The sequence below is a fragment of the Gadus chalcogrammus genome, chromosome 2, assembly GCF_026213295.1.
Source record: "Gadus chalcogrammus isolate NIFS_2021 chromosome 2, NIFS_Gcha_1.0, whole genome shotgun sequence".
Taxonomy (NCBI): domain Eukaryota; kingdom Metazoa; phylum Chordata; class Actinopteri; order Gadiformes; family Gadidae; genus Gadus; species Gadus chalcogrammus.
In genome coordinates this window covers 13,409,272-13,424,333 of record NC_079413.1, presented here as the reverse complement: position 1 = coordinate 13,424,333, position 15,062 = coordinate 13,409,272, and the positions used below count along the sequence as shown (strand labels likewise).

Here is a 15,062-nt window from a genome sequence, read left to right as displayed (position 1 = left end):
TTTTGGCTGTTTCATTTTTATTTATTTGCTAACTGATTGGTCCACTAAATAACCAACAACCACAACACGGGTGGTTTAGAAGAAGTATGACTTCGAGAGGGAGATACATTTAAGGGGAAGAGATGCAATTATTTGAGAGAGAGAGAGAGAGAGAGAGAGAGAGAGAGAGAGAGGGAGAGGGAGAGGGAGAAGACAAATATATCTAACCATAGAACACAGCATAATAATTCTCCTGAATATAAATCTGTGCTGCACTTGCCCAGACTCAGTCAGTCTGCTGGGGGGACTGCCCTTTTGGCCATTATGTTAATAGGGGGAAAAAATATGAGCAAACTTTTAAATCAATAGTACTGATGCCAAAGTTATGAGGGTAAAGTGATAAAGTGGGCGAGCGGCAAAGCCCCAGCCCAGGCTCAATGTGTAATCTTTATAAATCTTTCTAAAAGCTTTATACATTTCAGGGTGAATCATGTACTTGGAATCGAGACGGCGGAGAGGAGGCTGCCGGCTCGGTTTTGGCACAACACATTGAACTGAACACATTGACGACCGTTTGAATTTTCCCGACATGCATTTAACAACCTTTCTCCTCGTGGTGTCCTCACGTGGACCTTTTTTTCTTTTTAAAGTAAAATTATCCTTAATTATCCTGACACTGTCTGTTGTAGCTGTATTTTCTGCCTGCCATTATTATCTCTTGAGCAACAACTTTAGACTAATTTGGGCTCATTGCTCTCTTGTCTTCGGTGCCTTAGGAGGCACAACTCCAGATAAATGTACAGTCACTAATGGGGGGAATGGGACTCTCCGATGTGGAGTGTTAGCTCTGTGTTTTGTCCAATCAAATCACTAAAAGCAGCCATCACCGGAATGGAAAAGCTTGATGCAACCGGGGGTAGGTCAATCTCAGATCTCATCAAAGTTTAAGAGGTTGCTCTCAGGGTGAACGGACACGATGTAGGAACCATGATGCTGCAGTGTTCCTACAGCATCACTTACTCGAGACCCATCAGTGAAAAGTGGATGTAAATGGCTTTGCGGTGAACAGCACTTTACTGTACCAGCAGCATATTGCACCAATTATTCTCGTTATGATTGTCCACCCACTGGCATTTAAATGTAACATTTGTCCATGTCCTGCTGTTTATCAAAACATTTTAGATAACCGATCATTAGCACCATTTTTACTTTTAATGTCCAATATGTTGGTTTGTTGAACGTCCTCCAATTAAAAAGCCGAAAAAAGGTTTGCAGCAATTTGTGTGTGTGTGTGCATCACTGCATGTGAAATTGTATGCATGTGTGTTGGTCTGTACGTGCACACATTTGTCTGTGTGTGTGTGTGTGTGTGTGTGTGTGTGTGTGTGTGTGTGTGTGTGTGTGTGTGTGTGTGTGTGTGTGTGTGTGTGTGTGTGTGTGTGTTTGAGTGTGTTTGTGGTCTGTGTGGTCTGTATGACTTCAAGAGACAATACTTGAAGTCAAGTCAAGTGAAGCTTTCCCTTAAAGAGCAGGAATGTGGACGGGACAGAAGATGATGGGAGGTCTGGTAGTACCAGATTGTGAGGTAGTAGCCTGTGGAATTTGGCCTCGTTCCACATCACATACAATCTATCAAGAAGCTGGAACTGTCAGACGGAGCTCCCCCTGCACAATTCTTTGGTGGCTTCCGCGTGATGTCGGATGGCTGTGAGTGGGCGTAAAATTGCCAGGACGAATGGATTACTGTATTGTATAATGTGCATGCAATTGTATTATGAATTGCTCCACAAGTTGTAAGAGATTACGTGTAAAGTTACCAGAAGGTTCCTAGAAGCACTGGAACCCTCGTGACTAGCAGAAGGGACCGGGACATTCAGCTCTTCTTGAATCCTGTCATGCATAGGAACGATGGTCATGTGACCACTGTAGAAGAGAGCTGATTGGACTTAAACTAACTTTAACTTTTTACTTTTCATGGATTCATATAATGCAATGGGAAGTTGAGGAAATATATGAAGTAATTCCACTAGATGTGATTGAATTAATCACACACACACTCACACACACACACTTCAGTGGTTTATGATGTTATTATTCAGATGTGACATACTTTGTCATGTGCACAGCGCGTTTTTTGGTCCTTTTTAGCCCACCAACCCTCACACTATACGTAAATAGAAGAAGTAATGACAATTCAACCATCCCGGCAAAAGTTATTCATTTCCAGAGACAGTCTGATACATTCCTAGAACCTGCTTACATCACTGCACTCACTCAGCTGGAATGCAACTCTTGCAGCGATTGCAGCAACCAGACTCAAAGGGCTTTTCTCATGACATTCTGCAACGAAGAGTATCCTGAATTAACTTTTAATGAGGAGCACCAGGGCCCTTCCCTTGTTTTTGTGGTTTCCATTGTTACTGGCAGCAGCCCGAAGCTACCAGCACTTATCAAAGCACATGTCCTCCTTATTATCGTGTCCTGTAGCAAACCTGGAGGAAATCAGGCGTTTCATGTTTTTTTAAATCACATCGGACACTGTGTTTGGAAATTATTGATACATTTTATACATTCATGTTAAAAAATGTCAAGGCAGATGAGCAAAAATAGACTGTGTTGATAGTTTTCAGACGTCTTCTTCTGGTCTCTTTGAGTTCTAATAGCTGTCTTATCCTATTGACCCTTTGCCCCATATATCCATCTAGCACAACGCCATCAGCATGCCTTCCAGCTAACTACTGCTGTGGCTGCTGCACTCTATGCCAAGCAGATTAGACGGGGTGAATTCACGGCCTTGTGATTTAGCGACCAGTCAATAGAGGCACGTCAGACTCTCTGAATCAGATTTGAATCTCTCCCAGCAAGCTGTGCCAGGAACCTGAGCATCCGTCTTCCAGCTTGTCCCACCACCCCACCAGCATCTTCACACACTCAGACACTTTTCGCAGAAACTTTCTGTCCTTTCTCAAAAAAATTACCTGCCTCAGCCGTTTGGACATGAGACAGCGTGAAGAAATCGCATTATTCAAGACCAAGGGTATTTTTCCACTTGACACCATTTTTTCATTGTGTCAAAATTTTTCGCTTTTCATCATCTGGTCGCATTATGTCTTCAATGGTGAGCGAGAGCTTCATGTTTCACAAAGACAGCCATTGAGATTATATCAGAGAAACAGAGAGATTGTGTCATGAGGGGGCTTCAAACAGAGCAGTGATGCTGTCAAGCAAAAAAAGCGTAGATCACATGCAAAGTCAGAGTCAACCACGAGATGAAACCTCATTGGCAGGAGGGTCAATTGCAGTATCTGCTTAACATTGGCCTAAGAACAGAAGGGTCTCAAATGGCTCGCAGCCATTGCCCCTTATAATGTATTGAACTCGAGGGAGTATATAAAAAATGCATGTTTAAGGTCAACTTTTCTATGATCTTTAACATGCATTGAAATAGGCTTGTGACCCCATCCAGATATGTACGTTTCCGTTTCGCAAAGATTATCAGTCTAGCCTTGAATTCTTTGGACTGCAACTCTCTCCCCTCGTTCCTATTGGAGGATAGCATTGAACTGTGAATTGCAAAGAGATAAGTTCTCGTGGACGTCTCATCAATGGGATTTCTACCAAATCAATGCCCACAGTTTTCTGAGTGTTTGCTTATGTGAACAAACACATCAAGGCCTTGTGTGTCTCATGGCCTCCACTGGGCTTGTGTTAAAGCAGACCTTCACCAACCAGGAGTCGGAAGGAAACGTAATCCGTTTTCTTGAGCCGTAAGCTTTGACCTGCGCTGGGAAAGTTGACCTCACATTGTCATTGCTGTGAAACAGCGGCAAATTGTGCTGGATTGCATAACATATCGCTTGAACACACAACATGATGTGCATATATGACACACTTTTTGGCGTGAATTGTACGTACACAGTATAGACCACGACATAACACAAAATATGTTGTGTATTGTAGACAATATAATACTGTGTGCATATTGCATAGATTGCAATTTTAATCAAACTATATATCTACTTATCTATCTATCTGTCTATCTTTCTATCAATTTGATATCGTTCTTTCTATCTATCTACTATCTATCCATACATTTATACATCTGTACTTTACACACTTTACTTCCCATCTGCCCCACATTTCATCGATTTTGCATCCCAGCTAATTTAAGATAATTCCTGTGCACTAATTGCCATATTATTAGGACAACGGAGCCATATTCACAGAGCTATCATTAACCAACTGGGCACCGGGCCAAGCAAAGTGCTTCCTCGTCCATGACAAGGAGCTGTCCATGTGTCCGAAACCTGATGGTCCTCATCTCTCTCTCTCTCTCTCCCTCTCTCTCTCTCTCTCTCTCTCTCTCTCTCTCTCTCCCTCTCTCTGAGAGTCAGAGAAAGAGATGTACTGGGTGTAGAATGTTTCTCTCGCCTCATTCGTCACAAAAGGAAGGGGAAACAAGAGAGTGCAAAGCTGCTTAGAGCTGTGTGATTACGTTAAGGGGATTTCAATCCACTCTCACTGCAAGTGTGTGTGTGTGTGTGTGTGTGTGTGTGTGCGCGTGTATATATGTGTGTGTATGTGCCTGTGTGTGTGTGTGCGTGCATGTGTGTATATGTGAGTGTAGATGAGAGTATATATGTAAGTGTGTGTTTGTGTTTATATACGTGTTTGTGTGTGTGTGTGCGTAGGTCTATGAGAGAACGAAGAGCGTATAGCAGATGCTCCGCCTGCCATAGCTTCAAGTGAGAATGACCTACTTCCTATGAGCATGCTCTCAAATGGATTGCCGTTTGGTGTGTGCGTGCGTGTGTGTGTGTGTGTGTGTGTGTGTGTGTGTGTGTGGTTGGGGGTGGGGGGTAGAGCGAACATCAGAGAGATATGGGGATGGGGGGGAGGGTTAACGTGGAACCGTTAAATGACCGATAAGTAGTGGTCTCTCAGGACCTGTGCCTTTGAATAAAATAAATGTGTGTCAAGTTTGATGTATGTATGCATACATTGTATTGCCTTTGTGTATCTTTGTAGTGTGTGTGTGCATACAGGCAGTATCAAACAGAGCTCACCTGTGCATACAACGTGGTCAGGCAGTAAACGTGTGTTTATCTGTCAGCCAGACGGCGGCCATCTGACCTATATATCTTTATGATCGGCTAATGAACCACTCTGAGCAGGTGGACCGTTAAGAACAGGACAACTATTATTTAAAGACAGAGTGTGTACAATTCTAACTTCATTGTAGGGAGGGGGGGGATATCTCATCTAATGTGCATAATAGGACCGAATTTTGTAATTTATTATTTTATATATTTATATATATATATATATATTATTTTTTTTGCATTTATTTATTATAGTTGGCTGTACAACTACTGTGCAAATATGTTTTCCTTTAAAAAAAAGTACTCTGATTGTATTTTACTCTGAGTGAGCTGGATCTCCTGGTCTGACAAACTTGATCCTGCTGTGCAGGGTGCAGGGGAAGGTTACCAGTTACGTGTTTGAGAGCATAGAGAGATTCAGCGATTTGGTATGCACTGGGTCACATCCAGCCTAATCCATTTAACTGTGGAAGGACAGGTTGCTTGGCTGTGGACTGTATTCTCCAACGACGCAGACACACACACACCCACACCCACACCCAAACCCGCACACACACACACACACACACACACACACACACACACACACACACACACACACACACACACACACACACCACACACACACACACACACACACACACACACACACACACACACACACACACACTTACACTCACGGCATCTTTCTGTTGCTCATATCGCTCGCACTTATCTGCTACTGTTTTGTAATCTTGTTCTCTTTTTTCTTCTCCCCTTTGTTAAATGCTCAGTACCGGAGGACTTGTCTCTAGAGGAGAAAGATGAGCTTTCCAACATCCGGCGCAGGAAAAAAGAGCTGCTGGATGATATTGAGGTAATGACTCTCACCGTTCAGCTGATGCTGTTATGCAATGCCACCATCCCGTCAACCCAGCTTTACAACACATCAGATACACTGCACATCAAGGCAACTAAACATCAAATCCCATATACTACGCGCCAACCTCACTATACATCACATCACATATACTACACACCAACCCCACTAATTATCACATCACATATACTACAGACCATCCCCAATACACATCACATCACACACATACTACACATCGACTATAGCTGTGAAAGGCCCTTTAAAATAATGGCATATTAACAGGTAGCTTGAGGTCATGAACCAATATAAGTGTTGCTGTCAGCGATTTTGTCTATGTGCAACATGGCGTATGATGGAGAAATTATAGAAAGAATTACACAATGATACAAAAGCTAATTCATGTTTGGGCACTTTGTCGCAGGGCTGTGTTTCATCGGTCGAGCCTCTGTCTTATTGGAAGTGTCTGTATAATGCCTCAGGCATACAAAGCCTGAATTTCGCCTCACGTTTGTGGTAGCGCGTCACAAACAAGAATAAAAATCCTATTGTTGTAATGGAGCATAGCACACAAAGCTTGGCTGTATTTATGTTTGCGCATTTGAAAGAGGACTAACTATAGATATTGGACAAAGACATTGTTTCGCCTCCGTCCTGACACGGCTTGTTCTTTTATCTGAACCCAATGGGTCGAGTTGTTTTAGCTAGCATGAAAACTAACTTGCTTATCTTCTCCGTTGCAGCGGTTAAAGTTTGAAATTGCAGAAGTGATGACCGAGATCGAGCAGTTAACCTGCGTAGGGGATAGGTACGATTTTACCCTTTGAGCTTTTCTATTGTATCTTTCACTCTCTTCTCCCTCTCTTTCCTCCTTCAACATCTTTCAACCGCTCACTCCCCCGAGCCTCACACCTGTCATCATTGTGTGTGTGTGTGTGTGTGTGTGTGTGTGTGTGTGTGTGTGTGTGTGTGTGTGTGTGTGTGTGTGTGTGTGTGTGTGTGTGTGTGTGTGTGTGTGTGTGTGTGTGTGTGTGTGTGTGTTTGAACTAACTCGCATGTGTTTGAAGAGAAAAACGGAAGTAATCGCTGACCAAACATGTCTAAACATGCTCCATTTAGACGGAGGTGCTGATTGGTTGGTTTAGCGGGAGGGTGACAGGGTTTCTGTGCAGATGGCGAGGGGGCAAAAAGAATACACACACACACACACACACACACACACACACACACACACACACACACACACACACACACACACACACACACACACACACACACACACACACACACACACACACACACACACCTGTGCAGGTGGCTATTTCCATGTGGGATGTATGCAAAGATCTCTTAAAATAGACGGTTGTTGAGAGGGAAATTTTACAGGAAAATACAAACCTTTCAAAAAGCATGACGGCTGGGTGACAGACAGGTCAAACCCATTTTCAGCTGTTTATATATTTCTCCATCTACCTGCTTTCATGAAGAGTAATAATAACCATTCATTTAACAAAACATTCAAGCAACCAAATAATTTGATCAATAAATTAAAAAACAAAAACTGGGGTTGGTGTCTAATCATGTAGCTTGTGTCTGTTTTCTTGATTGCAGCAAAACGACACAAAGAAACAAACAGATCGCCATGGGAAGAAAGAAATTCAACATGGACCCCAAAAAGGTCAGGCATCCTCTTGCTTCTCAAATTAAATTGAAAAGGGACTATTGAGTTACGGCAGGCCGGTATTTTTTATGGTGGACATGAGATTACATTCTCAACATGATTTAATTAAACAGCGTAGGAAACCACACTGATATGTTTCCTGTTTTTGTTCTTTTATCCTTGCAAAGGGTCAGCTGTCATATTCTAAACCTCAAACCTCAGGAACAGTCTAAATGCTTGCTCATTCAGCAGATGCTTTCATCCAAAGTGTCTGACAATGAATTTGTAGCTAAATGAAAAGGTAGTCAGACACAGGCAGGCATTGATTAGATGTTTTAATCACAGCACGACCATTGTCAGCATTAACAAGACGCAGGCAATGTGCAGTCCGTAAATCCGCAAAGTATACGAATTTGGACGATATTTATAGAGAAAGAATGGATACATATGGAGGTGTAGTTTGGCCGCATGAGGTCTGGTAACCTCCATTTAAAAAGCTGTGTATTTCTTTTACTACAAACAATCAAAATATGATATTTCGTCCACGTTGATTTAAAGCGATGGCCAACAGGATCTTAAAGTGTAAAATAACCATTACAAATCACAGAGGGATGTATCCCCCCCACTTCTACCAAATAAATTGTCAGGAACATTTAAAGGGAGTATGTTAATGTAATCTAAAAGTCAGCTGATGAACTCACTGTTGGAAAGACTCAGGGGTGTGGTCTGACTCTCCGCCCCCTCAGTGTTTTGTACTTCCTGAAGAACCAAAACGCCGTCCATAGGCAGCGTTGCCCTAATGTGAGTGGCCTGGTTGGGGGACGTGAGTGTACAGTAATTGGTGAGCTGCCTAGCTCAGTAGCCAGGAGGGAAAAAGGACTCAACTCATCAAATCAGCTTGAAGGAATAAAGGGATATCGTTAGACAAAGATGACTCGTGATTGCAATGGATTTCATGTGTGTGTTTGTGTGTTTGTCTGAATGTGTGTGTATGTGTCTGTGTGTGTGTGTGTGTATGTGTATTTGTGTGGCCTTGTGTGTGTATGTACGTGTGTGTGCGTGTGTGTGTATGTGTGTGCGATTTGTATGTGTGTGTGTATGCGCTTGTGTGTGTGTGTGTGTGTGTATTTGTGTATGTGTGTGTGGGTGGTGTGTCTGTGTGTGTGTTTGTGTGTGTGTGTGTATGTGTGTGCGTTTGCCATGTGTCTCCACAGGGCATCCAGTTCCTCCTGGAGAACGACCTACTCCAGCACACCCCCGAGGACATCGCTCAGTTCCTCTACAAAGGCGAAGGCCTCAACAAAACGGTCATCGGAGACTACTTGGGGGAACGGTAAGGAAGCTAAGCTATAATTCTCTTCCACCTCCTCCCTTCTCTGACAGGAAGAAGAGGAGGATGGAAGACAACAAGGGAGGAGGGAGGGAGGCCCTTCCTTCCTCCCCACTTCTTGTCTTCCATCCTTAGCTCTTCTGGAGTAGTTGGTATGCATAGGTGGGACTGGATTTATGGAGCTGGAGGAGGAATCCTGTTTATACCTACCTGACGTTTATTATTGCCGTGGAATCAATGGGATTTGGGGCGGTTTGGGTCTGCTTAGCTGAGGAGGTAGAGCGGGTTGACTTGTAACCGGAAGGTTGCTAGTTTGAGCCCCGGCTCCTCTTAGCTGAGTGTCAAGGTGTCCCTGAGTAAGAGCACTTAACCCTAACTGCTTCCAACAAGCTGGCTCTCGCCTTGCACGGCTGACTCCGCCATCGATGTGTGAATGCGTGTTTGAACCATTGTAAGTTGGTTTGGATAAAAGTATCTGCTAAATGCCCTGAATGTAAATGTAAATGTTTGAACAACATGGCAGCCTAAGCCAGAACAACAGGTTTCCCTTTTCAGTTAACTACCGCCCCCACTACCTGTGATTAACACTTGAATGACGATGATATCATTGGAAATGTTGGAATATTCTCATGAATCCATAATATAACTTTTAAAATACCCAGATTCAGCTCCCTGCTGTACAAGTCGGTGATATATAACAGTTTCGCAGTTTCTTGGATGCCCCAAAAACATTCCTGTCAGCCGTAGCTCATTTATGTTCCTAAAGATTCCACTCTTTAATAGATCCATGTTCATGTTAGAATCTGAAAAGTTATCCGACGTTAACCGTTGTCTTACCCACCCTTCTGTGCTGCTCAGGGATGACTTCAACATTAAGGTGCTGCAGGCGTTTGTTGAGCTGCACGAGTTTGCTGACCTTAATTTAGTACAAGCTTTAAGGTGAGCAGTGTTTATTTTGAACGTGTGTGTGTTTGTTTGTGTGTTTAAGTGTGTGCATGTGTATGTGTGTGTGTGTGCGTTTTTGTGTGCTTGCGTTCATGTTTAAATGCTATTCAAATACCTCTATCGATACACAGTGTTGAAGTAATTTGCCACTCTTTAAATCAAGTACATGCTTTCCTTCTGTCCTTCCTTCCTTCCTTCCTTCCTTCCTTCCTTCCTTCCTTCCTTCCTTCCTTCCTCCCTTCCTTCCTTCCTACGGTTGTGCGTCTGCAGACAGTTCCTGTGGAGCTTCAGACTTCCTGGTGAAGCCCAGAAGATTGATCGCATGATGGAGGCCTTTGCCTCCAGATACTGTGGATGCAATCCAGGTGTCTTCCAGTCCACAGGTACCTACACACACACACACACACACAGACACACACACACAGCAAGGGCCACACACATACACACACACACAAAGACACACAGCCACAAACAAACACACACACAAACACACACACACACACACACACACACACACACACACACACACACACACACACACACACACACACACACACAGCCATGGCCACACACACACACACACACACACAGCCATGGCCACACACACACACACACACACACACACACACACACCACACACACACACACACACACACACACACACACACACACACACACACACACACACACACACAGTCAGATAATGCAGGCGGCCCTGTGTTTATCCCCCCCCCCCCTAACCAAGACACAGATCAATCCCCCCGCCTCTAAAACCTCTACAGCGGCTCTCTTTATTACAGTGTATTATTCCTATACACGTCCATCCCACGTGGAACCAAGCGACCAACCATCCTCTAGCAAGGACCTTGAGCTGGTCCTCCTCTCTGATGGATCCATCGGAACATCTCATTACATCTCCTCGTGTGTGTGTTACCTCGTTCCAGGCGTTCTCATCTCCCGACCGAATGCCTGTAATGGGGTGCACCAAATTAGTGTTTTTGGCAAGAGAGTGTTATTGGACTTCAGAGGGAGCGTCATTCGCTCCAGTTCCAAGGGTTTAACGGCCGGAGGGACGTTGGCACGGAGTGTCTTCTGACAGAGGGAAGATGCGTTTGATATTGCGCTGTCGAATTCGGCATCACTGTTTGCCTAAACCTCATTAATTCATCTCCTTGACTTTGTTGTGGTTCTTCTTGGCCGGGTCTCATCTTCTCGCTCTGGGGAGAGGTTGTTAACTGCCATGCAGAGCTCAATAAAGGAATGGTAATTGCGTTGCGGTTAAACGCTACAACTCAGTGTCCCCTCTCAATCTGGTGTGTACATATCAACGGTGGTGGTGGGTGGTAATGATTAGTGAAGGGGGTATTGACCAGTGTGGCACCCTCCCCACCTACCCTCTCTCGTCCCCTCCTGATTGTGGCGGTCAGAGATGTGCTAAGGAGGTGTGAGCCGGTGGGGGGGGGGGGGGGGGGGGGTCATCCATATTAATGGGGTTCCAGCCAGAATCGTCTTCGGAAGCCAAGGCTTCTTAAGTATTGCACTAACAAGTCACATGGCGTAAGATGTTCCAAGTGTGTGTAATGTACGTATGTGTGTGGGTGTACATGTTTGTGTGTGTATGTGTATGTGTGTGTAATGTATGTATATGTTTTTTGTGTGTGAGTGTACATGTGTGTGAGTATAAATGTTTGTGTGTGTGTGTGTGTGTGTGTGTGTGTGTGTGTGTGTGTGTGTGTGTGTGTGTGTGTGTGTGTGTGTGTGTGTGTGTGTGTGTGTGTGTAAGTATGTGTGTGTGTAAGTACGTGTGATAGGTTAAAAGTAGGGCAACAGAGTAACACTGGTGTTCTGAATTATTTATAGCGTTTAAAGTGTATTGGATGTGCGGATTGCATGGATAGAGAGAGAAATAGATGGATGGGCAGACAGATGGATGGACTGATGGATGGATAGATAGATATGAAGATAGGTAGTGACGGGTAGACAGATAAATGACATACACAATGACAAACAGACAGACAGACAGATAGACAGAAAGATACATGTCCTTGGGAAGTCATATCTGTTGCGAATGGGATCACGTTTGCGACCTAGAAAAGCGGGAAGCTTACTTGATTATTATCTCACTCCTAGCAGGCAGGGCAAGGTCAACAGGCAGCATACCCTCATCTAGATAGACAGATGATTCATCCAATCACCGAGCCCCCACAGGCTAATGATAATAATTATAATACTGAGGACCAACATTACAAGAGTAAAGTAAAGAATGTATTGGTCAAGGTCACTGCATTAGCTGACCGAGAACGATTCTACAGAAACTCAGAGGAAGTGATATTAAGGGCTCATGTCATGAAGCAAGCCAGTTAACTGAATGGTTTAACAGAAACTTGATTTGGCTGTTCAATACTTCCACAAGGAAAAATGAAAGCTTTCTGTCTACCGCGGCTGTTAATGAGGCAATTTTACTTCATCTATCATCAGGATTAAGTCATTTTGAGGGCAATTCGTTCTCGAAACAACGTTTTTTCATTATAAGCCTAGGTTATAATGAGATACAATTTACATGGGATCTGACTAATATGCTAATATCAGTGGTGGAGACGGTAAATGAATCACAGAACGACACACCATTTTGAAAACAAGCACCCATTGGACCATCTACTGTGTGACATCATCTGTGTGTGTGACGTGTTTGTTCTGCCCCCAGACACATGCTACGTGCTGTCCTTCGCCATCATCATGCTGAACACCAGCCTCCACAACCCCAACGTGCGCGACAAGCCCCCCGTTGAGCGCTTCATCTCCATGAACAGAGGCATCAACGAGGGGGGGGACCTGCCAGAGGACCTGCTCCGGGTGAGCCCAGAGAGTGTGTGTGTGTGTGTGTGTGTGTGTGTGTGTGTGTGTGTGTGTGTGTGTGTGTGTGTGTGTGTGTGTGTGTGTGTGTGTGTGTGTGTGTGTGTGTGTGTGTGTGTGTGTGTGTGTGTGTGTGTGTGTGTGGGTGGGTGGGTGGGTGGGGGTGGGGGTGTGTGTGTGTGTATGTCAAGTTGGGCATGATAGGGTTTGATACGTTTATTGTGCAAATAAACCTGTCATGTGTGATAGGTTATGTGTGAGGGGAGGTATCGTTGTTGTAGTGTGTGTGTGTGTGGGGGGGGGGTAGGGGGGTACTCAACACTAGTACTTGACTTTATCTGTGTGTGTTTATATGTGTGAATGCAGTTGTTTGTGAATGTGTGTGGCCATATTGCCTCTGTGATGGTGGATCAGCATTAAGGCTGACTCTCTACTCCTCAACCACTTAAGGATGAACAACACAACAACAACAACAAAACATAATTCAGTAACTTTAAAGTACCCTTGGACTTTATAGCAAGTTATCATAGTCATCATTATAGCAAATTCATTCATACTGTACAACTTTCCACTTTCTCTCCTTTGACGGAAGGAGTATTTGAATGTGTGAGCAAGTGACGATGATGTCTCTCACCTTGTTGGTGAAACACTGAAATAGAGTGTTTCACAGTCATGCTGTGCGTCTCTTGAATGCAGACTTCTCAAGGTGTGGTTCCAGCTGGAGGGAACCATGCGTTAGCTCAAATCAAGTCTTTACATTTATCGCTCTCTGTCTGTCTGTCTGTCTGTCTGTCTGTCTGTCTGTCTGTCTGTCTGTCTGTCTGTCTGTCTGTCTGTCTGTCTGTCTGTCTGTCTGTCTGTCTGTCTGTCTGTCTGTCTGTCTGTCTGTCTGTCTGTCTCTCTCTCTCTCTCTCTCTCTCTCTCTCTCTCTCTCTCTCTCTCTCTCTCTCTCTCTCTCTCTGTTTCATACCCAGAATCTGTACGAGAGCATAAAAAGTGAACCCTTTAAGATTCCTGAGGACGACGGGAACGACCTCACGCACACCTTCTTCAACCCAGACCGAGAGGGCTGGCTGCTCAAACTAGGTGAGTGTCAACCAAGCCCCTCTGATATGATCTGGCTCTCAGTCACATCGGAGAGAGCGCAATATAGAGCTTTGAGTACTATTACCTGCTTCCGTCCAAAGTTACCTACAGTTAAAAGGGATTTGGGTCACTGTGATACAAGCCATTAATGTAGGGACTTAGACAGTGTATACAGAGACAGGTCATTAGGGACCAGGTAGGATTTGGACAGTGGACACTGATACAGGTCATTAAGAAACAGATCAGGGTGTGACAGTGAGGACAGACACAGGTCATTAATGAGCAGGTAAAGGTAAGACAGTGGATACAGAGGCAGGTCCTTAAGGAGAAGGTACGGGGTTAGACAGTGAGTACAGAGACAGGTCATTAAGGATCAAGTAAGGGTTAGACAGGGAGTACATAGACAGGTCATTAGGGACCAGGTAGGATTTAGACAGAGGATACTGATAAAGGTCATTAAGGAGCAGGTCGGGGTTAGACAGTGGATACATAGACAGGTCATTAAGGACCAGGTAGCAGTTGGACATAATGCCTTTGTTTTTTGGATTCAGTATGTGTTATTTGTTTTGAAGCCAGTGTCTGTGCACACCTGGCAACACACCTACACAGTAAATGCACCACATGAATCATCATAAATATTTGTGGATTAGACCCAGGAGATCGAATGGTATAAATTTGCTTAATGGTATTTGCTTGGAGTTTGTTTGTGTGTGAGTGTGTGCGTGTATGGATTTTAATGAATGTGTATTTTGTGCGCGTGTGCTTAAATGTGTGTATTTTAGTTTGCATGTGTTATAGTGTACATTTGTGTGTGTGTGTGTGTGTGTGTGTGTGTGTGTGTGTGTGTGTGTGTGTGTGTGTGTGTGTGTGGTGTGTGTGTGTGTGTGTGTGTGTGTGTGTGTGTGTGTGTGTGTGTGTGTGTGTGTGTGTGGGTGTGTGCTGAAAAGTGTGCTCGGGAGTTTTTGGAACTGCTCATTTGTGTCCTACGAGTCCTAAGAGTTCGGCGTGCTCGCATGTGTTTTGCATCAGCACACCTCCGCCTCTCTACACTCTGTACTCACCTCATGGTTCGCTCGCATGACTCCCCTGCAACTGCCCACCGAAGGGCCTTAATGAGTCTTTGAAACGCTACAGCCCACACACACACACACACAAATCACTCATTCACACACACACACACACACACACACACACACACACACACACACACACACACACACACACACACACACACACACACACACACACACA

At 44.3% G+C, this 15,062-nt stretch overlaps 1 protein-coding gene across 1 annotated transcript in view; it reads left to right on the top strand.

The window, feature by feature from the left end:
* LOC130374852 (cytohesin-3-like) overlaps positions 1 to 15,062 on the top strand; it is a 34,276-nt gene that overhangs the window by 11,933 nt on the left and 7,281 nt on the right. Inside the window, exons 2-9 of the mRNA XM_056581832.1 lie at positions 5,855 to 5,937; positions 6,681 to 6,745; positions 7,549 to 7,615; positions 8,812 to 8,930; positions 9,786 to 9,866; positions 10,143 to 10,255; positions 12,577 to 12,725; positions 13,700 to 13,811. Of these exons, the coding sequence (XP_056437807.1) occupies positions 5,855 to 5,937; positions 6,681 to 6,745; positions 7,549 to 7,615; positions 8,812 to 8,930; positions 9,786 to 9,866; positions 10,143 to 10,255; positions 12,577 to 12,725; positions 13,700 to 13,811 (789 nt within the window). The remainder of the gene's footprint in view (positions 1 to 5,854; positions 5,938 to 6,680; positions 6,746 to 7,548; positions 7,616 to 8,811; positions 8,931 to 9,785; positions 9,867 to 10,142; positions 10,256 to 12,576; positions 12,726 to 13,699; positions 13,812 to 15,062) is intronic.